General features: G+C 34.8%; 3 protein-coding genes across 3 annotated transcripts; 2 read left to right on the top strand and 1 right to left on the bottom strand.

Annotated features, from left to right (window-relative positions):
• Positions 1–1,169: 1,169 nt before the first annotated feature.
• Positions 1,170–3,923, top strand: LOC140772236 (endoglucanase 3-like). The gene is made up of 6 exons (XM_073114210.1): positions 1,170–1,422; positions 1,515–2,018; positions 2,292–2,441; positions 2,530–2,641; positions 2,831–2,994; positions 3,388–3,923. Exons 1-6 carry the CDS (start codon positions 1,216–1,218, stop codon positions 3,721–3,723), a joined length of 1,473 nt encoding a protein of 490 aa, XP_072970311.1. The 5' UTR covers positions 1,170–1,215; the 3' UTR covers positions 3,724–3,923.
• A 262-nt stretch (positions 3,924–4,185) lies between these two features.
• LOC140772716 (APO protein 3, mitochondrial) lies at positions 4,186–8,419 on the bottom strand. The gene is made up of 3 exons (XM_073114915.1): positions 8,167–8,419; positions 5,545–6,018; positions 4,186–5,413 (listed from the first exon to the last, which is right to left on the bottom strand). Exons 2-3 carry the CDS (start codon positions 5,970–5,972, stop codon positions 4,591–4,593), a joined length of 1,251 nt encoding a protein of 416 aa, XP_072971016.1. The 5' UTR covers positions 5,973–6,018; positions 8,167–8,419; the 3' UTR covers positions 4,186–4,590.
• Positions 8,420–9,821: 1,402 nt separating this feature from the next.
• Positions 9,822–18,848, top strand: LOC140771755 (ferrochelatase-2, chloroplastic). The gene is made up of 11 exons (XM_073113412.1): positions 9,822–9,993; positions 10,088–10,202; positions 10,689–11,016; positions 11,737–11,880; positions 13,058–13,159; positions 15,061–15,164; positions 15,245–15,371; positions 16,179–16,331; positions 17,362–17,462; positions 17,593–17,794; positions 18,246–18,848. The coding sequence occupies exons 1-11, from the start codon at positions 9,945–9,947 to the stop codon at positions 18,468–18,470; spliced, it is 1,650 nt and encodes a 549-aa protein (XP_072969513.1). The 5' UTR covers positions 9,822–9,944; the 3' UTR covers positions 18,471–18,848.
• Positions 18,849–23,190: the final 4,342 nt, after the last annotated feature.

Here is a 23,190-nt window from a genome sequence, read left to right as displayed (position 1 = left end):
TGGCTTAAAATTAATTTCGAGCTCATTTTACTATTAAGACTTGGCTCACTTAATTTCAAGTCCAGACTAAATCAAACCCAAGTCAAGCCCGACTCAATTCTTGAGCGAGCCGAGCTGAGTTGAGCTGAGCTTGAACTACTCTATTATTTTAACAGCCCTGGTGATCTGCAATTATTTGATAAGAAATTTTAAACCTTTTGTTTTCTTTCTACTAATAATTTGTGTTTCTCTCATGTACCATATAAAATAAATTGGCATTATTAATAGCAATAATTCCCACATAAACTCGTATTAATATTGTTCTTATATGCACAAGTTTTGGACTTGATTGGGAGAAAAAGAAAAATAGTTCCTTCCCAATTGGATTACAACATGTGACAAGCCCAATTGAAAGATATAATAATCCCAGTAATAACTTGAACTATTCAACTTCCTAGCTCGATAATCTCACAGGTCCTTGATCCCAAGCTCGGATAACAATCAATTTTTGTGAGGTTTTGTGGTTTCCGATAACAATTATTCGATTAGCTTATTCCAATCACATGAATAAGTTTGCAGGATAATCGAATTCCTTATTCCTCCTCCCCTTCTTAATTAGTCTTCTCTTCCCCCATCTAAACCTTTAAGTGATGTTCAAGTTTTTTCCTCCATGGATAAGATTAAGAAACATATCTCGAGATAAATTCTCTCTTTAGGATAAGAAGAAGATCTCAATGCAAAAGCTACTGACGGAGTTAAATTGAGGGAATTATTATACGGTATCGTTAACACTAACACTATTTAGGCATATTGTCGCTATAAATTAACTTAATTAATTTAAAAGTTTAGTTTAGTTCAGTTCAGCTAACATATCTAACGATACAAATATTTGGTAAAATGCAAGATATGATCTACTATAAATGCGTAAAACGGTAGGGTGTTAAATACAATTTTTTTCTAAATTTTAACGGCTATTGCGTGATCCAAGAGCATGCAAGTTAGCCCATAAGTTCTGTTATTCTAACTGTTTCAATAATATTTGGCTGCATGAAGAAGGCACGCATAACTAAATCATGGGAGTACTTGTTATAATTCAAGTGGAATAATGGATGAAATAATTAATCCAAGAAGAATGCTATATAAATCATGGGTGATTCATTAGAAGATCCATATCACCAAAAGCCAATGGCTTCATCATCATTATCATCATCATCATCATCATCATCAAAGAAGCATATGCTTCCTTCTTCCTTCTTCTTCTTCTTCTTCTTTCTTTTGTTCTCGAGTAGTGGAACTGTTCATGTCTATGGAAACCCAAACTATGGCGATGCCTTGGCGAAATCCATTTTGTTCTTCCAGGGACAAAGATCTGGCAGGCTTCCCTCCAGCCAAAAGATCAAATGGAGGACACACTCTGGGCTGTCGGATGGTTCGGCAGCAAATGTAATATATATATATATATATATATAATATACAAACTAAATGACACGTATAAATAAAGATATGGTAGAGTTATACGTTGTAATTATCTTCAGGTGGACCTCACCGGCGGCTACTACGACGCCGGCGACAACGTGAAGTTCGGGTTTCCGATGGCGTTCACGACGACGATGCTATCGTGGAGCGTGATCGAGTACGGGAAGCGCCTCGGGACGCAGCTACCGGAGGCCCGGGCGGCGGTCCGATGGGCCACGGACTACCTCCTCAAGGCCGCCACGCGGACGCCGGGGAAGCTCTACGTCGGCGTGGGCGATCCGAACGCCGACCACCAATGCTGGGAGCGCCCAGAGGACATGGACACGCCGCGGACCGTGTACTCGGTGTCGGCGGCCAATCCAGGGTCTGACGTGGCCGGAGAGACAGCGGCGGCGCTGGCGGCCGCCTCCCTTGTGTTCAGATCTGCAGACCCAAAGTATTCCAAGCTATTATTATCAGTGGCCAGGAATGTGATGGACTTTGCAATCAAGTATCAAGGCAAGTATAGTGACTACCTGGGAGGAGCTGCATGCCCTTTCTATTGCTCATACTCAGGTTATAAGGTATATATACATATATATTCTTTCCACACTCTTATCTCTTTGTATTTTTGGATCAAAATCACTTTATTCTTCTACATTACATGACAAAATACAGTGTGTTTTTGTAATCAAATCTCCTAATTTTTATAATAAAAAGACATGAACACTGATAGTTAAAAGTGTGCCTTCTTCGTTTTCTTCCAGAGAACCTCTAATTATCACTGTTTTCTTGCAAAGAACCTCTAATTATCTTGTTCACTAATTAATATTTGTGGATAATCTCATGGTACGTAGGATGAACTATTATGGGGAGCTTCATGGCTTTTTAGAGCTACCAACAATGCTTATTACCTTAATTATCTGAAATCTCTGGGAGCCAATGACTTAGTCGACATGTTTAGCTGGGACAACAAGTTTGCAGGAGCTCGCGTTTTATTATCCAGAGTAATTGCTTTTTAATTATGCATAAATACTAATTAACTTAGCTCTAATATGTTCCTTAAATTGATATCTAATGCTATGCTTGTTGTAGAAAATTTTGGTGGACAAAGACAAGTCTTTTGAACCCTTTATGTACCAGGCTGAGGATTTTATGTGCAGAATTTTGCCCAATTCTCCTTCTTCAACAACACAATATACACCAGGTTAGAGAGACTTCGTTACATCTTTCTCTCGCATCTAATCATGTACAATTGATATGTTAATGTGCATCCAACTATGCATTCGAGTAAACCCGCACCGATCTCTATGCATCAAAACCGCGCTTCATTGTCAAATGTATTCTATTTACACAAAGTAGAGCTCTATAATTAAACTTCTTTGCTTTGATTCAGGTGGTCTTATGTACAAGCAGAGCTCTTCCAATCTCCAGCATGTAACTTCCACAAGTTTCTTGTTCACTACTTATGCTAAGTATATGGCCTCCTCCAACCATACTTTCCAGTGCCAGAACATCTTGGTGACCCATAAAACACTGAAAACCTGGGCCAAGAAACAGGTAATGAGAGATTTACACACAGTAGAATTTGAGGATTAAAGGTTGTGATATAAATTTCTCATAGATAGATTACTTATGAGATAACATATTATTGAACTTAAGATTAAGCCTGTTTTGGTTATTAGACATGTATAATGAAATTAGGTGATTAGGTGAACTACAGCGGAGTATTTTTATGATAATATAAATAAAATGTAGAGATGTAAACTATAATTTTTTTCGCTAATGTGATAGTGCTCAAATAGTTAAAAAGAAACTCGTGTTAGATGAGTCTACTCAGATTCAAATTCTAACGAGACTAATAAATTTCTACTTAGCTTAAAACAATGATGAATTCTTACCCAAAACACACATTAATGCTAACTTGTGCTTCCAAATTAAATACAATTTCAGGTGGACTACATCTTGGGAGTCAACCCTCTAAAGTTATCCTACATGGTGGGATTTGGCACAAACTATCCAAAGAGGATACACCACAGAGGCTCTTCCCTACCCTCCATGGCAAGCCAATCAAGCCCCATTGGTTGCCAAGCTGGTTTCCAATCCTACTACACATCCAGTAACCCTAACCCTAACATCCTAATAGGTGCAGTGGTTGGTGGGCCTGATCAAAATGATGCATTTCCTGATGATCGGACGGACTACAGTCGATCAGAGCCTGCCACATATATCAATGCTCCTCTTGTTGGTTCTCTTGCTTGGTTCTTTGGAAGCTATGGCAGTGGCTGAGGATTCTAACATGGAGTTATAATGCTGCATTACGTTACATGCTTCTGTTGTTTATTTTTTAGGTCTAGTTTAGAGTTTTAAATTAAGGGATACTCTGCATGAATTGTATGATTAGTAGGAGTGGAGTGCTTAAGAAGTGTGTGATTGTGGGAAGCAGCATGTGACGTTTAATCTCATAATATAAAATAAATGATTTGACTCTAAAAGGATTTATATTGGATAATGTTTAAATATAAGGGATAAAATGGTATGCCATTTGGTTTACTTTGTGCTGGTTGAAGCTAACAGACCTCATTGGTTAAAATGAATAATTAATGTCAGGTATAATTGTGAGGGAGCTCCTAAATAATCACCATCACATCCACATCATACTGTTGTACCTAAATGTTGCTAATCCCAAAATGATTCACACAATTAAAGGAGTGAAAAATATCCTTTTGTTCACCAATCCTAGATAAATAGTTTCGCAGAAATGGAAGTTCTTTAAATAATATGGTAATATACAATCAGATACTGTATGAAAACAAGCAGATAACAGTCGTTCATGAAACAACCAGGTATGGTTTTCATGTTTCCTTAGACAATATACAATCTACAAACTACCTTGGGAGTTCTTTCTCCAATTTTCGGCATTTACGGTGTCTGCTATTATGGAGCATGTACATACATACATGGAATGTAGCATCACCACTTGCGGGATAGCTTCAATCACAATACTCTGATTTCGTCTTCTGAATGGTTCCATACGAACACAAGAGAGAACCTGAGCATTTTATTATCTTGTTCTTCGAGCTGATGCATTTATTATTTCTTTTCCTGTGATCACTGAAATAGATATAGCCAATGAAATACAATCTGCTATGGAGCTCAAGCAACCATATCATATTCATCACGATCAGGAGGTACCACATCCAATCTCATCATACTTCTGTATTGTTTTGGCACCTGCGCACCAGCCTGCACACAGAGCTCAACAATTGCTGGAGCCTTTCCATAGTACCTCTTCAGGTCATTGTCCAGAAGGGGGCTATTAACATCCCTCACATGCCAGACATAATTTGGTTTGATCAAATCATCAATAGTTGCTTCTTGCCATGCATGCAAACCATCACGGAATTGGTGCTTCGTAGCTTTACACAACCTCACCTTGTGTCCCTTAGGCCCCACCTGGACTGCAGGGCAGTAGCCACAGGTCCATACACTATAATTCTCCATTAGCTTCATAGCTCCTGAGCGCATATCAAGCCAGGACTGCAATGTTCTGGAACTTAGCTCACTCACCGTGACTTCTTTTTCATCATTGGAGTTGACTGGCAAAGATGAATGTACTGGGTCAAAAGTTCTTTCAGCGGTCATAATTTCTTCTGCTTCAGACTCAAAGTCTACAATTCTTCCTTCAATTGAATAAACAGGCCTCGTTCTTCTTTTAGTTGGGTATCGTTTAAGATCCACACCGGCTTGGATGCATAGCTCAACTACCGCTGGAAGCCTCTGAACACCAAACCTTTCCTTGTGTCCAACTCTCGGCTTTCCAACTCTATCGAGGAGGTGGTAGCAATATGGAAAACCAACAACATCTCTTATTCCTCCTATCCTCCACACATGGGTAGAATTCCTAGAACCACATCTAGGGCCCTCACAGGTCCTTATCTCATGGCCAATGTGACCAATGTGCACTTCTGAACAAAACCTGGAGATACAAGTAATGTTATTCACACAATCTAATTTTCACTTCTCATCACCCACAATTACAATATTCACAACTTCGAAAAAAAAATGAGGAATGCTCTAGAGGAAGATGCGAGAGATGGAGAGATTTACTTGCATCTTTTCACAGGGATGGCAGTATCACCATCAACAAGTTTGGCAAGACCGCGAAGCAGTGTCTCTCTTGCAGTGTAGACTTGGTGGGCTACCTCAATGAGGTGGGATACAAGGAGGCCATTCTCAGGAGCATGCACAAGGACTCTACATGGGTTTTCCTGCCTGATTCGCTTCTCTTCCTTAGCCCTCTGGATCAGAATCTTCATGGGTGTCGGATATGGTTTTCTCTCCCATTTCCTTCCAGGCCTAGGAATATCAACATATGGGATTTCCTCATCTTGCCCGTCATCTTCCTGCAAATCTTTTGTCTCTTCTCTGTGAAAAATTCTCCTTCGTGAGCTGAAAGGGGCTAGAGATTTGACTTGAATTTGGATTTTCTTTGTTCTACAAAAAATATACTGCATCAAGGGCTTTTCCAGCAGCATCCCTCATCCAAGTTGTTTGTACTTTTTGTAAATGTCAGTAAATTTTCTGAAACAGAAAGGAAAGGTAAAAATATGTCATTCCGTAAATATGCATTTATGACACAAGTTTAACTTGTAAATTGTAATCTTCGACAGCCATTTTTTTAATTAAGACAGTAAACTGCAATACTAAAATAAGATTATCAAGTGAAAACTTGCATCATGATGAAATATTAAAGATGAGAAAGAGAGGAAAAGAATACAAAGTACCAACTGAGATATAACTTCATGCAGTAGTCTTATAAAGTAACTTAAAAGTTTTAAGTCTCTAGATTCATATTCATGCATGATCTTTCTACAAACCTTAAGTCTCACAATGTGCACCTTTCAAAGCTTGGGCTTATGACATATTGGTTCTAGATTATATGATATGTTATTTGATATCTTAGGTTTCCCTTTCCAGTTGGTGTTTAATTTCTATAATGTACTGCTAATTAGATCTCATTGTCCGAATTGTTTCAACAACTAAAGGAAAGTGAAGCCGACCAAATAATAGCCTTCACAACCAAGACAAAATTTGTCCTTTTAACTATTAGACTTTGATGAGGAAATTCAACAAACATCTATTGGGCACTAAGGTTGAATCTTTACACAACATCACTAAGGAAACCTTTTTGCTCTACATTCACATTATGACAGTTCCCCTCCCCTTGTACACTCCTAACATCTCACAGTGAAGGGAAGTTGAAAGAGGGAAAAAAAAAAATTCTACCACTTAACACTCCATTGCCGAGGAATCAACAGATCCAAGATAGACATGCTGCCTCTTCTCAAGTGTTAAATCTCTCATGTTGTGAACCATCAAGGAAAAGGGAGACCCTCTTCTACCACCACCTCATTCGCGTTGTAGTTTCACTCTTCTCTTCAAAAATCTTTGCAGGAGAGCAGAGTAGAAGAGGAAACAATACAAATCAAATTCTTTTCTGCATTAGGGATATTTGCATTTAACACCCTATAATTTTGATGAATTTGCATTGCACTCCCTGTAGTATCCCAAACCTAGATTAGGTGAACACTACTAAAAGATGACATAGCAATTATAAGAATATTTTGTCAAGACCAAAGTATTGTCTACTAATAACCTACTAATATAGGTTATGGTCATAAATGATACACAAATCATCAACATTATCCATTTAATAATTGAGGTAGGCTGTGATGATGATATACTGCAATTTGATGTATGATTAAAGTATTAACTTATATTTGCAAGTGTATGTGCTCGATGTAGGGGTGAAAACGGAACGGATACAGATCAGATAGTGCTCAACCCACATTCGGATTCATATTCTTTGTTCGGATACGGATATTGGATGGATAACAAATTTTAAAACCACATTCTAACTAAATGAATATGAACAATTTTTAAATACAAATCGGATAGTTTTCAGATAAGAATTGGATCTTAAACGAATGCATATCGGATCTTAAATAAATACATATTAAATCTTAAACTATTTATGACATTTCTTTTGGACACAATTAACACAAAAAATTAAAAGTTTCACAAAAATGATTTCTTGCATGTCAAATACATATAAAGTTAGTAAAATTAATTTTGACAAATAACATAGAACACATCATTTGTAACAATATCAATATTCACTATCTAAATGATTTTTTTTTGTGTCTGATCTAACCTCATTAAATTTGTCCAGTTGCACAGTGACATCATTCTTGATCAATATTTCAAAATCAGCTAGGATGTGCATAAAGAATGCAGGCAACAAAAAATTAGAAGAAAATAATACATTATACATAATATAACATTATTAACAAAATTACACCACGCAAGGAACAATATCAAGAAATTAAATTAACACAAGTTCAAATAAAAAGTCTAGACATGGAGTTCACATTAACTTCAACAAATTAAATTAATACAAGTTCGAAAAATATCAATATCCCAAAGTTACAGAGGAATAAAAACACCCAACTATCCAGAAAGAATGCATATTAAGCAATATCTATAATCTCAGAAGGACGACCGTTTCCTTAAAAACATAGCATCTGAATCTCTAGACAAACTGAACAATCTTAAAAAAGCAGGGTAGAAATTAAAGAGTTCTCTGATCACCGACAAGAAGAAGAAGAACCTTAATCGATAGACAAACTGAATAATTAATTTTATGTATTGATAGAAAGATCCACTTACAATCGGGGACTTGAGGTGAAGATAGGGTAGTGGGTAGTGGATCGGGGAGTGGGTTGGGGAAAGCGAAGGAGAGGAAGCGGGAAGGTCGGAGGTGCTCCAACTCACCGGGTTCCAGGCCAGAGCCTATCTTTTTCTACCATTACACAATGATCGCAATGAGAAGAGAAGAGAAGAGAGGAGAGGAGGTGGTGGTAGAGGGGGAGGGGAGGAGGCGTTGTAGAGGCTACCGGCGTCGAGAGGAGGAAGACGGTGAATAGGAAAATAGGAGGCGGCTGATGCACTGATAGGTTTAGTTGTCTACATTTAACCGGGTTAACGGATATCCGTTATCCAGATCCGAACCCAACTAACTTATATAAAATCATATCCGAATATGAATCCAATCTAACTACTCATATTTCTTCTCATCTCTTTTATTCTCCTTAATTAAACACTTATTTACTAAATATATTATTATAAAATATAACTAACTAAATATGTGTTTAATAAATATAGTCAACTAAATAAGCTATTTGTTTCTAAATATGTAACCAGATAAAATATTTCATGAGGTAAAACTAAAAAAAGAAGATATAAAATGTCCACGCTCTCTTTTCACTTAAGCCATCTCCATTGCATTTTATTTCACAGAGATATAGAAGTAGTGAATGATTTAAAATCTAAAATTTAATGGACTCCTAAAAAAAAATTCTATGAAAATTTGCATATAACACCCTATCTATCTTTTAATAAAATTATAGTTTATGCTCTATATTTTTACTATTTATAAATTCAGCCCTATAATTTAGCGAATATGTACCAAAAAAAAACCGGTCGTTAAAACAGTTAGTTAAAATTAACTAATAGAAATACCATCAACTAAGTCAAACTAAAGGACGGTGTTAGTTCCAATTTAATGCAGAATATTTTTTGTACATATTCACTAAATCATAGGACTCAATTTGTAAATAATAAAAATATAGAATGTATACCGCATAGGAGTTTATCACAAAATTTTATTTTATATTAGACCCTCTAAATTAAGATAAATAGTAACTAGAGTATTTTACAAATTACATCTTATATTTTATCTAGTTTATGATTTATATTCTGTCATTGACGATTTTATAACTCGATCATGCTTTCTTTCTATAATTCTTATTTATCATCTCGATATTATTTTAATTAATTAATAGTAATAAAATTATTAAAATATTCTCACCATTATTTTTTATCCTATTTACCCCTCATGTACACGAAGGCTTAGATAATTTAACTATTTATAAATTATTTTATATATTATAATAAAATATTATTTTATTAGTACTAGAATAGTATTAAATAAAAATTATAGAAAAAAATAGAGTCCTGCTTACAAAAATTTTAAAACCATGGGTGTAATTTATAAAATTAGGTAGGTATGGATATTATATCCGAGCCAATTTGACCACTGGGTTAAAATAACCCAACGGTATGACGGCCGGTTGTACAGTGGTCGTACAGTGGTAGTAGTACACTATCCGAGAGGTGAGCGTAAACCTAGGATCACCGGGCGTGACCATCACCGTGCGTTTCGTTCACAGAATCGTGGAAGGGGTCGCGTCGAGGAAAGTCTCGCACCAACCATTCCGGATTAATTTATCTTTCCTCTTTTATTTTTCATCTCCGCAGCTTTTATTGTTGCCATAGTGTGAGTGAGAATAGCCTGAGCCTTCTTAGCCTTAGCCTTCTTAGCCTTAGCCGCCCCTCTCCCTTCCTCTCTCCCATCTCCAACTTGTTTTCTTTCTAGGGCATCGGAAATGGGGATCGAGGTGTTGGCGCTTTCCCTCCCTTCTCCCGCCTCTCAGTGTAAGATGCCTTCTAACCCTTCGCTTCTGTTTGGATTGCGATATGGATGCGAAGAAATGTGAATGGGCTTCCTGTCGATCTTTGTGGGTTTTAGGGGAGAGGTTGTCCTCGTCTCACCAGGCGAGTACGAGGGGTGCGATTGAGATGGGCAATTCCGAGCTCGGTGGGTCGTCTTCCAGTTTGGCCCTGCCGAAATCTTCGCCGGCGAGGTAAAGATTGTTTCTTTAGCTTGGGGATGACCTTGCTCGTGTAGTTCCTGCATCAGCTGAGCTATTTTAATGTTTGGAATTTTCTTTTTTTAATGAACGAGTCTAATAGTTTAATTGATTATTTTAATCAGCTGAATTTTTTTTTCCCCGACTCCTCTCATCTTGCTATCCTAATATATACAACTTTTTTTGTTGGTTCTAGCTCTTATTGTTTTTTTTTTAATATTTATAATGGCGTAACCTTCAGTCTTCAATGTAAGTGGTTGGGATATATTACGGCAGATTTTAGTACCTCAATTGAATGAACGTTATTGTTATTTCACAATGTAGAATTACTCTCTTTAATAGGCCCTTCTATGTAAATATTTGTTTAATAAGAACACATCTGTATAGCTACTAAGCAATACTTTATGGTTGTAGAACATGGCAATGAACTTTGTCGTCCCAATTTCATAACTATCAACTGTTCCATTTTGTGTATGACAGAGTTATTCTGCCACCAAAATGCTCATTCCAAACATGTAATAATTCTCTCGGCGGCCAGATGGAAGCTTACAGTAGACAACGCCATCGAAAGAGCTCTCTAGTCTCTAAATATTGCCAGCGGTGGTTTAATCAACCTTTCCCTGATTATAGGACTCCATTTGAAAGATACTCATCTTCTTCTGAGGCAGTTCTTACTTCCAATTCACAATCAGCATCAAACACCCTTCTTGTTGGCGATGAAAAAGTTGGTGTTTTGTTATTAAATCTTGGAGGTCCAGAGACTCTTGATGATGTGCAGCCTTTCTTATTTAATCTTTTTGCTGATCCGGTAAATGAAGATTATTTCTCCTCTCTTCCTTGCATGCGACTTAAAACTTTCAGCAATGCTCGCAGTTTCTGTGCACTTGAATCTTGGTTTTCTTTGAAACTTAGTTTCTGCTAATGATTTTAGAGGAGACCTTTGGCCTGACTCTTGAAATCATTTAAGTTGAGATTAAGTACTTGTAGGAGGTAACCGTGCATATTGTGTTTACTGGTGTAAATAATGGTTTAATGTATGCTTAATCTTAAGATGCATTTTTCCTATGGAAACTATACCTTCATGCTTATTTCATTGTTTATTAATTCAAAAAGAAAAGCTATTCAGTTTTATTCCTGTTTGGTGTATTGATGTTAGAACTTTACATTTTGGTATCTTGAGCAAATTTTGTTGCCTTTTATTCCCTCTAGTATTCATAATTTCAATCCCTCAACTTCGAAAACTTTTCCCAAATATGTCTCACCAGCTTGAGCATCAACATAAAATCCACCGAAGTTTGAAAAAAGATTTATAAATGGATCCTCTAAGTTTGCAACACCATTCTGGCTAGTGCATTGTTGTGCAAAAATAGAAAAATATTTTCTTCTAGGAGATATTGATTGATTGTTTTCACATTACTTTGCTCATTTAGCTTATTTATTTACTTGAACTCTGGATCTGGAAAGCTATTAGCAACTTTTCAAGTATGCAGGTCTTCTTTATAACTTATTAATGATGCATGAATAACAGGACATCATCCGGCTTCCCAAAATGTTCCGGTTTCTTCAGAAGCCATTGGCACAGTTCATATCTGTTGTTAGAGCGCCAAAGAGCAAAGAAGGCTATGCATCAATTGGTGGTGGTTCTCCTCTTCGCCAAATAACTGATTCACAAGTATGCTTTGTTTATTTTAGTTTAATGTTTAGGAGTCAGCATTATTAGTTTGAGTAGTCTCATGGTAAAGAATGATTATTGAGTTATTAATTTTTTTCCTATAGATTTCTGGAATCATTTAAAAGAGGTACATCTATTGGCTTAGAACTCCAATTAGCACTCTTGGTTCCTTTGCATATACTTAGTATTGTAGAAGTAGAAGAAACATCCAATCTAGCTTCACTTGCAATTGCAATCATTCAGATTCTGGACTTTCACTATTTGAACATGACATATAAACCTTGGTGCTAGAGAAAGCACCACAAGTGCTTTTCTTAGTCTCTCCTTTTAGCTCACTCCTCATGCATCAATATGGTCTTTACATTTAATGTTATCTCTTACTTTTTCGTAAGTTTGTTGATTCAATTTGGTTATCAGGCTGCCAGCCAGTAAATAGTATCTCAGGTAGGATCTGTTTACTTATATGTAATAATACAGGACTAAAGACTAAATTGATGCGCTTCTTACGTAAATTTAAAATATGATTGAAGGTATACTTTTCAACTTTGCTATAATTTAGGCATATGCCTCTATATCTGTTCAACCAAGTAGCAAGACTCTTCTCCTAAACATTAGTACATTACCCCATAAATCGTTCTTGCAAACTTGCAATAGTAGTCTTGTGGCTACATGCTGCAGGGAGAACCCATTGTAAGATAAAGGAACAAATAGTCCTCATAGTGGTCCTCACAAATAGTTCCCAAATTTGTGCTCCAGCTGAAACCAAGTCGGAATGAGCGAAGCTCAAGAGGCTCGTCAGCCAACAAGCTCATTTGAGATCGTTAGATTCAGAGTGTTTTGCTTAGGACATATTGGCTTTATATAGGAAAAAGAATTAAAAGGAGGAGCCTAGAGTCTGCTCATAGATAAGACAGACATTAATTTGATTTGGTTATATGGTTATTGCTTTCGTTTTTCATTTATGTGCAAATAATACCCAAAGTGGTGTCTCTACTATCATTCTTTCAATGAAACTGGATTAGATCGATCTCATCTAAGGAAAATATTCTACTCTATTCTTTTTTATTAATTCATCGATACTGATATATGTTGCCCACTTAGTAGAATGTTTTCAATTGGTCCCAAAATGCCAAAGGACATAACCGTTAATGATGATATTTTCGTTGAATTTATTTAGGCGGAAGAGTTGAGGAAGGCCCTGTCTGACAAAAATATCCCTGCAAAGGTTTTTGTTGGAATGCGATATTGGCATCCATTCACCGAAGAAGCTATAGAACAGGTGGGCCATTCACTCCATATTTACCTAACACTTTCTTTTAGTCCAAATAGCAGCTTTAAGGATCATCCTTCTATGCTCTAGTTCTAGTCATTGTGCTTACTAAGGGTGTAGCCAGATGGTCCTCAACAAAGAGAAAAAGTTATAAACTAAATAGATGATACTGTATTAGTAAGATTTACAATTTCAGTATTGGCTTCCTCTGTTGTGATATTTCTGATTGTTCAAAATTTGGTTATGCATTCTTCATAATTCACTGTCTTATATAAGTTATGATATTGTTGAACCAGAAAATAATAAATATTTCTCTTTGTGATCCAACTGAACTGTTTATCTGTGCTTCAAGTTCTAAGGTCACTAGAATTGTGCCGAATGCAGTTTATTGATAGTTGCAAATCACATTTTTTAGACGTAAGTTATCAATAAAACAAGGTAAGTAAAAGGAAGACAAGTAAGAACATAAAACTAGTCATTTTCCAAATTGGAATTGTATATATAAACAGTTGATTAAGCTTTTTGTCAAAGCATTTTCTTGTCAGATAATCTAATGAGATATTCTTAGCGAGAAAGGTACGTCAGTTTCTTCCTTATTCTTTCTCTTCTCCTCTGATTATGTATATCAAATGTGCATCTCTAACAGCTTTATCTTGAAACTTGTGAGTTTACAAGTTATCTTTCTGTTTTACTTATTTAGGTTTGTTGTAGCTGAGTTAAGTTGGATCATTCTGCTTTGCCATATTGTGCTTTTATGCTCCATAGTTATCATTTTTCATTGATAAAGGTTGTTTGATCTAGGTAAATGTCTTGATGTAGTACTCATATGTAATGTATTTGACCATAGAACATACTTATATTTTGTATATCCTTTTCAGCTAAATACTAAAATACTGACTTCTGTGTTCTTGTTATTAGAATTGTTCCTATAGAAAGCTTTTGCTTGAACTGTAGGCCTGGTTGCTGGTTATGAACCTTGAATATATGTAATAGTATGGCTTGCTGAAGTTTTTAAATTTAGATATTTATTGCCACCCTCTTCCTTAGCAGCTATAACTAAAAAAGAAAGGGAATTTTTAATTTTTTTATTTTGGTTATAGCCTGAATCTTGAAACAGTTATTGATTCTCTGAAGCTGCTAAGGATAATATCTAATAGTTGAAAAGATGTTCACTAAAGACCAGAATTTAAGCAATGTTTTGAGTTCTAAACTGCTAAAGTTTATAGCTAATACGAAAAAGAGTGTCGAGTACACTGAGGTTATCTGTACTTAACCAATCATCTATGCTTGCTATGCGTCATATACATTTTTGAGGCAATCTATTTACTGACAACATGTCTCACTGTAAAACCATATATGAAGTTACGTTAACATTGCTGACTGTGATGCATTTTGTTTCACAATGGCAAGAGCAGTCATTTGCTGGTGGCTAGTTAATTTACTTGCATAATTGTACTTCCACAATGTGCTTTGTGGACTACAACAATCTTTAATTTTATCCCCATGGGAGGTGGCTTTAGCTCCAGATTCATCTCTGAATCTGTTACTTTCTGTATAGGAGCTTTTATCCTTATATTGGAGAAGGAAATCAGAAGTATGTCCTATATGGTTTCTCACTCATGTGACGATGAAAAAATGTATTCCTTTTTTTAATCTCAAAGTACCTGCTGACCTGCTTCTAAAACTAAGCAAGGTTCCTTATTTCGATATATAATTGTAATACATGAATATGTGCTCTGTTAGTTGATGATTTTGCATATCTAATTTCTTTTCTGCAACTTCAGTAAATCTTAAATTTGTAGATGCATAATCAGAAAGTGTTCTGTTGAGAGAAATATATGATGTTATTCTAGCCTGTATTCTGATTACTAAATTCTGTTTGCATTTTTTTCCCTTTGGTATTCATCCAGATTAAACAGGATGGAATCACAAAGCTTGTTGTGCTTCCCCTTTATCCTCAGTTTTCTATATCAACCAGCGGGTCAAGTCTTCGTCTTTTAGAAAGTATATTCAGGTAAAATCCAACATTTATATGCTAGTTTCTATGAGGCTTCTGCCAAAAACATTTTTCGTAATGTTAAATCAGTTCTCTAGGGAGGATGCCTATTTGGTTAACATGCAACACACAGTCATACCTTCGTGGTACCAACGTGAAGGGTACATCAAGTCCATGGCAACTTTAATTGAAAAAGAATTGTCCAAATTTGCAACCCCTCAGAAGGTATGAACTTTCTTTACGTGCTTAACTTTTATGGTACTCATATTAGCAACCTCTTTGCTTCGTTTGGCTATTTCTAGTTTTTGGCCATGTAACACCACTAAGATGCATATAATGTAGTAGTAGTATCCATAGCTTTCTCTAAGAGAACTATCTATCAAATATTAATTGTTGGCATCACTCACTTTCTTAGTTTCAGTTGTCCATTTGATGTCATTTTTGAAGGTTGAGACTGGAAGGACCTTATGGATGAGTGGTTCACCTACTATTAGAATCTTGGCATGTTATGTTGCCAATTAATTTTAGTTAATTAGCTTTCTTTGTTCTTTGTTCTCTGCATTCTTCTTTTTCTTTGCTTTTATGCTTTGTGTTCCTTCTCCTTTATGATCGTTAACATGGGGTGTCATGTACATGGGTTATGCTTCAAATAATTGGTTTATAGATATTCCTACTAGATAACAGAATTGTTCATATGATCTTGCTCAATTGAATAGGAAAGAAAATTGAAGTTGCCTCTTTATGATCTGGTTTGTATACTTGCATTGGAGGAAAAATGACAAAAGTCTGAGATGTCATTATCACATAGATGTGATGACATGTCTTTGCTTAATTGGCTATCCTCATGCGTGAGAAAGTAGATGGATGAATGACCTTAACTTTTAATATCACCAGTGTTGGCATGGTTATTTGAAGTTTTTAGGACCTAGAAGCCTCTAAACATATGATGCATCTTTTTGCCCATAAAGCTAGTTGCTTGAAGGCCTCCTTTGTTAGTTTTCTGTGAATCTTATCTTACAATTTGAATTGCAGGTCATGATATTTTTTAGTGCTCATGGGGTTCCACTAGCATATGTGGAGGAAGCTGGGGATCCCTACAAAGCAGAGATGGAGGAGTGTGTAGATCTGATTATGGAAGAACTAGAACAGAGGGGAATCACAAATCCATGTACCCTTGCTTACCAGGTAAATTGCATTGTATGATCTGTTACCATTAGAATTATCAACTTTATAGAGGATATTAACCAAAATATATCTGAAGGAAAATTGATTGATGCAGCACATCTAATTTACTGGCCTACCTTGAATAATGGAGAAATTTTTTTGGAGTAGTTCTGTCAAAAGTTCTTTCTGCAGCTGTTCTCATATCTACAAAATCAGCATGTAGAGTACTTGTTCTATGAGCTCCAGTCATTCGAGTCTTGTTAAATAAGATTATAATACAGGCTCATCTGTACGGTTTTCTAATTGGATGGGCGTGCGAGGTACACCAATTGATAAGATCGTAATATCAACAACAATTAGACTATTCAAGATGTCAAGCTTTATATTAACGGTGCCCATCACCATGTTAATTGACACTGAACACCAGATAAAGTTTATTACCTTTGCTCCTTTCTTTGCAAGCTAGGTTTCCTTAAATCATCATCATATGGTTAATGATGTTGATGTAAATCACTTTAATGTAGGATATAACCTCTCTTTTTTTTGAAATAGTGCATCTAATAAACACTCATAACTTTAGATTTGAACGCAAAGGACCAAGGTGGTGAAATTCTGAGCATTACACAGAATTGAGAAAATAAAGTCCATATGCTGCTCCTACATGGTTATGCATGTTTATTCCTGAACACGACAAGAAGTCAAAAGCTAAATATAGCTTGTATCTTGCTTTTACAGCTCTTCTATGTACACTTGCTGTAAAAATCCTAACTCTTCAAGACAGTGTCTCTTGGATGACAAGTTGACAACAAGAGATGGATGCACACAGTTATCTACTTATTTTGTTACATTAGCAAGACCATATGTCTTCTCAGAAAGAGTAACTACTGATCTTGCAAATCAATGTTTCTATCCTTGACTCTTTGTTCTTGTGATCCAATTATATGTTGTCATTACCAACCATCATAGTTTTGCTCCAATTCCCATGTTTTTTATTTTATTTTATTTTATGAATGCTATGCTTCTAGATTACATTCTTTTATTGGATTGATAGAGCCGAGTTGGACCTGTGGAATGGCTGCGACCATATACTGATGAGACAATAGTTGAGCTTGGACAAAAAGGAGTGAAAAGCCTTTTAGCTGTTCCCATTAGGTACATGAGTTTGTTCTTTCTCATCCAGTCCAGTTTAAAGGAATGCTTATTTATATTATTATTTTTTGCAAATAGAACACCTATTAAGAGATAGCAAAGTATCACCATTACCAATTACTTGCATGTGCAGTTTTGTCAGTGAACATATTGAAACTCTAGAAGAAATTGATGTGGAATACAAAGAGTTGGCTCTATCATCTGGCATCGAGAACTGGGGTCGAGTTCCTGCTTTAGGATGTGAGCCCACATTCATTTCAGATCTTGCTGATGCTGTTATCGAGAGCCTTCCTTATGTAGGTGCAATGGCAGTTTCCAATCTTGAGGCCCGTCAGGTAATTACTGTTGAAATGTCATCAACCCTGCCTAAAGCACGATTTGGCTGTTAACCATTTATTTTTCATGAGCTACTTAACAGAGACTATAACTTTTATTGTAATTTAACTGCATTTCTTGATTTACCAATGTTTCTTAGGTGAAAGATAAATGATTAAGAATTTATAATATATATATATATATATTGGTCTGCATTGTCAGAACAGGAAGAGAAAAGATAGACAAGTGGACAAGTGAAAGATAATTGACACATAGAAAGTAGTTTGGGTTCTATTTGTGAATTTCTTCTATCAATATCTCCAATACTTTTGCCCTTTTGTATCCATCTATCAATAGTTTTGCTCTTTTGCATCCATATCTCTTAGTACCTTTTCTCTTTTTGTGGATACAAAATCTAACTAGATGGATTTGCTATAGAATGTATACTAATTTGCAGTCTGGTTTCTGCAGTCACTTGTTCCGCTCGGGAGTGTTGAAGAGCTACTGGCAGCATACGATTCCAAACGTGGTGAGCTGCCACCTCCAGTAATTGTGTGGCAATGGGGCTGGACCAAAAGTGCAGAAACCTGGAACGGAAGGGCTGCGATGTTGGCGGTGCTTGCCCTTCTGGTCCTAGAAGTGACCACTGGTCAAGGGTTCTTGCACCAGTGGGGAATCTTGCCCTTGTCCCGTTGAATGAAAGCTTATCTTTCTCTGATGCAGTCACACATCTTCCAGGTTTTCTCTGTCAAGTATGCATTCTATCCATGTCACCGGTTTCGAAGAACTATTGCCGTATTGGATGAAAGGCAACACAGATTGTTTCTATATTGTATAACAATTGCAGACAACTCTAATTTTTTCTTCTATGATTAGATACCACTGGGAGACCATCCCCATACCTATACGTGTGTTGTCTTCCCAACTCATGTCTTCTTTTGAGTTCCTTTCAGTTGGATTTTGTCTATCTTCAACTGCTTATTACATTAAGTTGCATTCTCGTGGCTGTTGTAAACTATATTCTTTATCTCATTTATCAAATATCTAACTAGGAAACACAGATACTTTTATTATATTCACGCTGTATCCGTATTGGATATGATATTCATTGGATATGTTTGAATAAGTATCGGATGCTTCCTTAAAGTATTTAAATTTATAAAAAGAAAATTAATGCTTTGGAATACTTTTGAGATGCCTTTAAAAATAAGTCAAATCAAATTACCTTTCAGTTTTTTGTCGGATTTGGAAGGTTTCTAAAAGATTTAGTTTTGCTTATTTATTTCGTCATATATATTAGAAAATCATGTCAGATTGGTTAAATTTCTTTTGATTTATAGATCAAATTGCTTGTTGTTTATTTTACATCTTATTTGATAATGTACTATGTAATACTAGTTATTAGCTATTTGTTGCAAATGATTATATTAAAATTAGAAATCTCTTTTATATAAACTATTATATTAAAAAGGTCAAACATGTTGTATTAGTGTATCTGAATCCGTGTTTTATAGATGTTTTGCTACTTTAGTTTTATAGCTTTCAAATAAATTCTGTGGTTTGGTTGGGTGCAACAAATCTATGTCAAACTTTAGTATAATCAAATATATGTAATTATGCTGTCAGCCATTGTCATGGTCATCTGATTGAAAATTAGTTGTGTTGGGGAAGCTTTTACTTAAGATTTATGAAGGCCACTGAAGGCATAAGTTTATTTGTGGAATAGGAATAGTTTTTTTATTTTTAGTACAAGTATTTTTATTTTTAGTACAAGTATTTTTATTTAATAAAAACTTAAAATGGTTAATTTACCTATTAAGAAGACAACTTTTAATAGATAATAACCTATCACTTCATCTATGGTTAGATTATCTCTCTCTCTCTCTAGCCATAAGCATGGCCCTCACTCTTTCAACAAGCCTATTGTTGAGATCTTTCTCTGAAGGACTTCTCGCCTTTGAGAATAGTCAAGCAGCACTTTTCACTCGCAGGATGACTTCCATTGCAGGAGTACAAACTCTCTCTCACCTCTCTCAGCAAGCAAGAAAAAGCAACGAAGGTCATCCTTTCCGATTAGCAAACAACTTACGAAGATTGAAGCAAGATTGCTTTGTTTCAACCTCCAAGTAGCACAATACATATTACATTAAATTTGTGGAAAAAAACTTGTGAGAAAGGTCCAAATTTCTTATTGCAGTGCAGAGAAGTAATCATATAGTGCATATTATAACTTCACTTTTGTGAATTTATAACCTTACATTATGGATATATAATCTTGCACTACTGATAAATAATCACGTAATACGGGGCTATTTTCTCATAGTGTGAGGTTATCTATCAGCAATGCAAGGTTATAATATGCATTGCGTGGTTATTTCTCCTTACTTCTAATAATATCAAATGACAAAAAAATTATTGATTAGATGTAAAGTAATTGCAATATATTTATGTGAAATTATAAGATTTTTTATTATAAATGTGGACTTAAAATGCTCAATATATCCGCACTAACCTTTTCATATTTCCTAACTTCTCCGTATTGCAGGCAGAAATAAATAATTTCAAAACTTCTTGCATCAACACAATAAATTCACACCTACTCTCACATAAAAATTTGCAAGTACGCATCAATAAGACCCGGAGAACTTTGCATTAGCAATTTTCCCTCATCACCTCTAACCCCATATGGCAACCTCGTTTGATGATGTTTTATATCGAACGGCTAAAATACACTTGATTGAATTTAAAGTAGTACTAATATTTAAAATTTTCTGTTATTGTGGCACCAATTCCTAGTACAAATTTGCTATTATCTAGTACTTTAATTTCAACTTTATATCACATTAAATATGATTATTACTCATTCTACTAGTATTTAACTAAATATTATAATAGTTTATACTAGAATTAGCTCTATTCTTTTAGTATTAAAAATTAAAATAATTTTACTAGTATTGATCTTATTCCACAAAAAAACGAAGCCATAGACACTTAAAAATAATTTCTTTTTTTTTTCTATCAACATTAAATCATCGTTTGGTTCATGCATAAGATTTTGTAAGGATAACTTTTGTATACTTCTTGAATGTAAATTAGTTACCTCTGTAACTTTATTCACATTTTGTTATTTAGTTGTAAAATTTAATAATTAATTTGAATAAGTTTATATAAGAATTTGTGTTTGGTTACTAACCGTAAATAAGTATGTTAATTGTTATAAAAATCTTGCTTAAAAAATGTGCATACCTTTTATCACATCCATCTACTTATGGTCAAATTTTATTCATAACTTATCACACAATATATCTTATACAAGATTTGATCAAAATGTGCATAAGTAGATGTTTAGTTGCAAAATATATTTAAAGGAGCCATAATTTATAAATAAGTATCCTTTAGGCATAAACTAAATATCACCTAAGTATCTTCTACGGAATTAGTTTATTCAGGGATTCTTCTAAAGTTATAATTCTTAGAATGTGCAGCTCTATAGATATCACATTGCGAGCTCCATTCACTTTAGGAGACTACCGGTATAATCATTCTCATCTCTTATACTAGCATAAGAGAATTTATATTGGTATATATTATTTTAGTATTCAGTTATATACTAGTATAAAATATAATAATTTTTTAATATAAAATACTTTTATAATGAATGAACAAGGAGCAGACAGAGAAAAGAAAAACGAGACAACGAGACTGAGTGTTAAATTTATATCATTTTAAAAGTAAAATAATAATTAGTAAATATAAAAAATATTAGATAAAAAATGGAGAGTGAGAAAGAAGTAAGTATTAATAGTTATTTATTTATTTATTTATTATCCCAGTGTAAAAAATAATAATTTAAAAGCTTATATCAGAAATAAATCTATTAATTCTTGTTCCAAAAGTGAGTGGTCCTGATGCTTTGGCACCTGTACCTCTATCTAACAAGGTAGATTTAATATTCCATATGTTTCACTCTCATGTGTCAGGCTAATGGAAATTCCAAATGGGTGTGTCTTACTTCTCTCAATCAATCAAAAAGACTACATCCTCAGGGATTATTCCATATCTCAATCATCTCACATGGATAGTACAATAGCATAGTTGGCAATTAACATACATCCATTTTTAATAAATACAAGATATATAAATCATATTTATACCTCCATTAATTTTATTTTGGCCCATCTGGTTTCATTATCCATGGAATAGTAACCAATATGAAAACTTATTTTCCCTCCTGTTTTTGATCATATATTTGAGAATTATTATATATTTTAACCCTAGTCTTTTCCGAGTTGCAACCGCAAATTAGCCGTCGGCGAGGATATAAAAAAACTTAATTATTTAGGTTAGCAACTTATTATTTGTGGCGAAGAATATTTGTGTAGAAAACCTAATATTATTGGCTAAAAATTAGATAACTAATACACTAGGTAATATTATTATGCTGGTATAATAATCTCATTTATCCATGTATAAATCTCCTGACCTTCCACTATCCAACCTAACATTATCTTGATTTAGTGGGTCATATATCATATATGATCGATCTCTTTTCATGGTGATTGCATGAAGGCATGTAACATGTGAGTACACCAATGACTCCATGTGCAAGCTTTTATGCCCACCATTAACATAAAGCAAAGCATAGTAGTTGACCATCAATTGCTCATATTCTAAGCCATTTGATCCATTGATTCTTATAGAAGAAACTTCATTTCTTATCTTTCAGGAGCTCGAATGCTAAATAAATGCTGAACAAAAAGATAATTCTTATTAAATACAAAGATATTTAAATTTTATCGAACTTTAGCTAATATAGTAAACTGTCTAGTCTAGACTTCAAGCTATATACATAGCCGAACAATTATTCCGAACTAAACATCGTTTAGACTTACTTTAAGTTATCGCGCCGAAGAGATGCTCCTCTAAGCTTAATCGAATCGAGTCGTTTAGTCAAGCCACCGTCCACTAAATCACTAAATAATTTTTTATCCATTGATTCTTCTCGGAGAAACCTTTTTTTTTATCATTCATGGGCTCGAATGCTAAATATACGCTGAACAAAAAGTTAATCCTCTCTAAATAGTAAATACAGAGGCGTTTAAGCTCTATCAAACTTTAGCTAATATAGTAAGCTGTCTAGTTTAGACTTCAATTTATATACATTGTCGAATAATTACTTCGAAATAAACGTCGTTTAGACTTACTTCAAGTTATCGTGCTGTAGAGCTGGTCCTCTAAGCCTAATCGAATCGAGTCGTTTAGCCAAGCCACCGTCCACCAAATCACTGAATAATTTTCTCTATAATAATTATTTAAAATTGAAGTTAATCCTATGACTTTCCTAATTTTTTGATCTTAGTTGGTTGGTTCTTCTCTGAGAAATAAAAGAAGTCAACCATCATCCCAGACCTCATGT

Source organism: Typha angustifolia, chromosome 12 (genome assembly GCF_048772165.1).
Source record: "Typha angustifolia cultivar Huaian chromosome 12, ASM4877216v1, whole genome shotgun sequence".
Classification (NCBI taxonomy): Eukaryota; Viridiplantae; Streptophyta; class Magnoliopsida; order Poales; family Typhaceae; genus Typha; species Typha angustifolia.
The sequence above is the reverse complement of the archived record's forward strand: the minus strand, read 5'-3'. Positions and strand labels throughout refer to the sequence as shown.

Coding starts and splice junctions, on each gene's coding strand:
- LOC140772236 (XM_073114210.1), top strand. CDS start 1,216: ATGCTTCCTTCTTCCTTCTTCTTCTTCTTCTTCTTTCTTTTGTTCTCG. Junction 2,442..2,529: donor CTCGCGTTTTATTATCCAGA/GTAATTGCTTTT, acceptor TGCTTGTTGTAG/AAAATTTTGGTGGACAAAGA. Junction 2,642..2,830: donor AACAACACAATATACACCAG/GTTAGAGAGACT, acceptor GCTTTGATTCAG/GTGGTCTTATGTACAAGCAG.
- LOC140772716 (XM_073114915.1), bottom strand. CDS start 5,972: ATGCTGCTGGAAAAGCCCTTGATGCAGTATATTTTTTGTAGAACAAAG. Junction 5,414..5,544: donor ATCCCTGTGAAAAGATGCAA/GTAAATCTCTCC, acceptor TTGTATCTCCAG/GTTTTGTTCAGAAGTGCACA.
- LOC140771755 (XM_073113412.1), top strand. CDS start 9,945: ATGGGGATCGAGGTGTTGGCGCTTTCCCTCCCTTCTCCCGCCTCTCAG. Junction 11,017..11,736: donor TTAATCTTTTTGCTGATCCG/GTAAATGAAGAT, acceptor CATGAATAACAG/GACATCATCCGGCTTCCCAA. Junction 15,165..15,244: donor CTTTTAGAAAGTATATTCAG/GTAAAATCCAAC, acceptor TCAGTTCTCTAG/GGAGGATGCCTATTTGGTTA.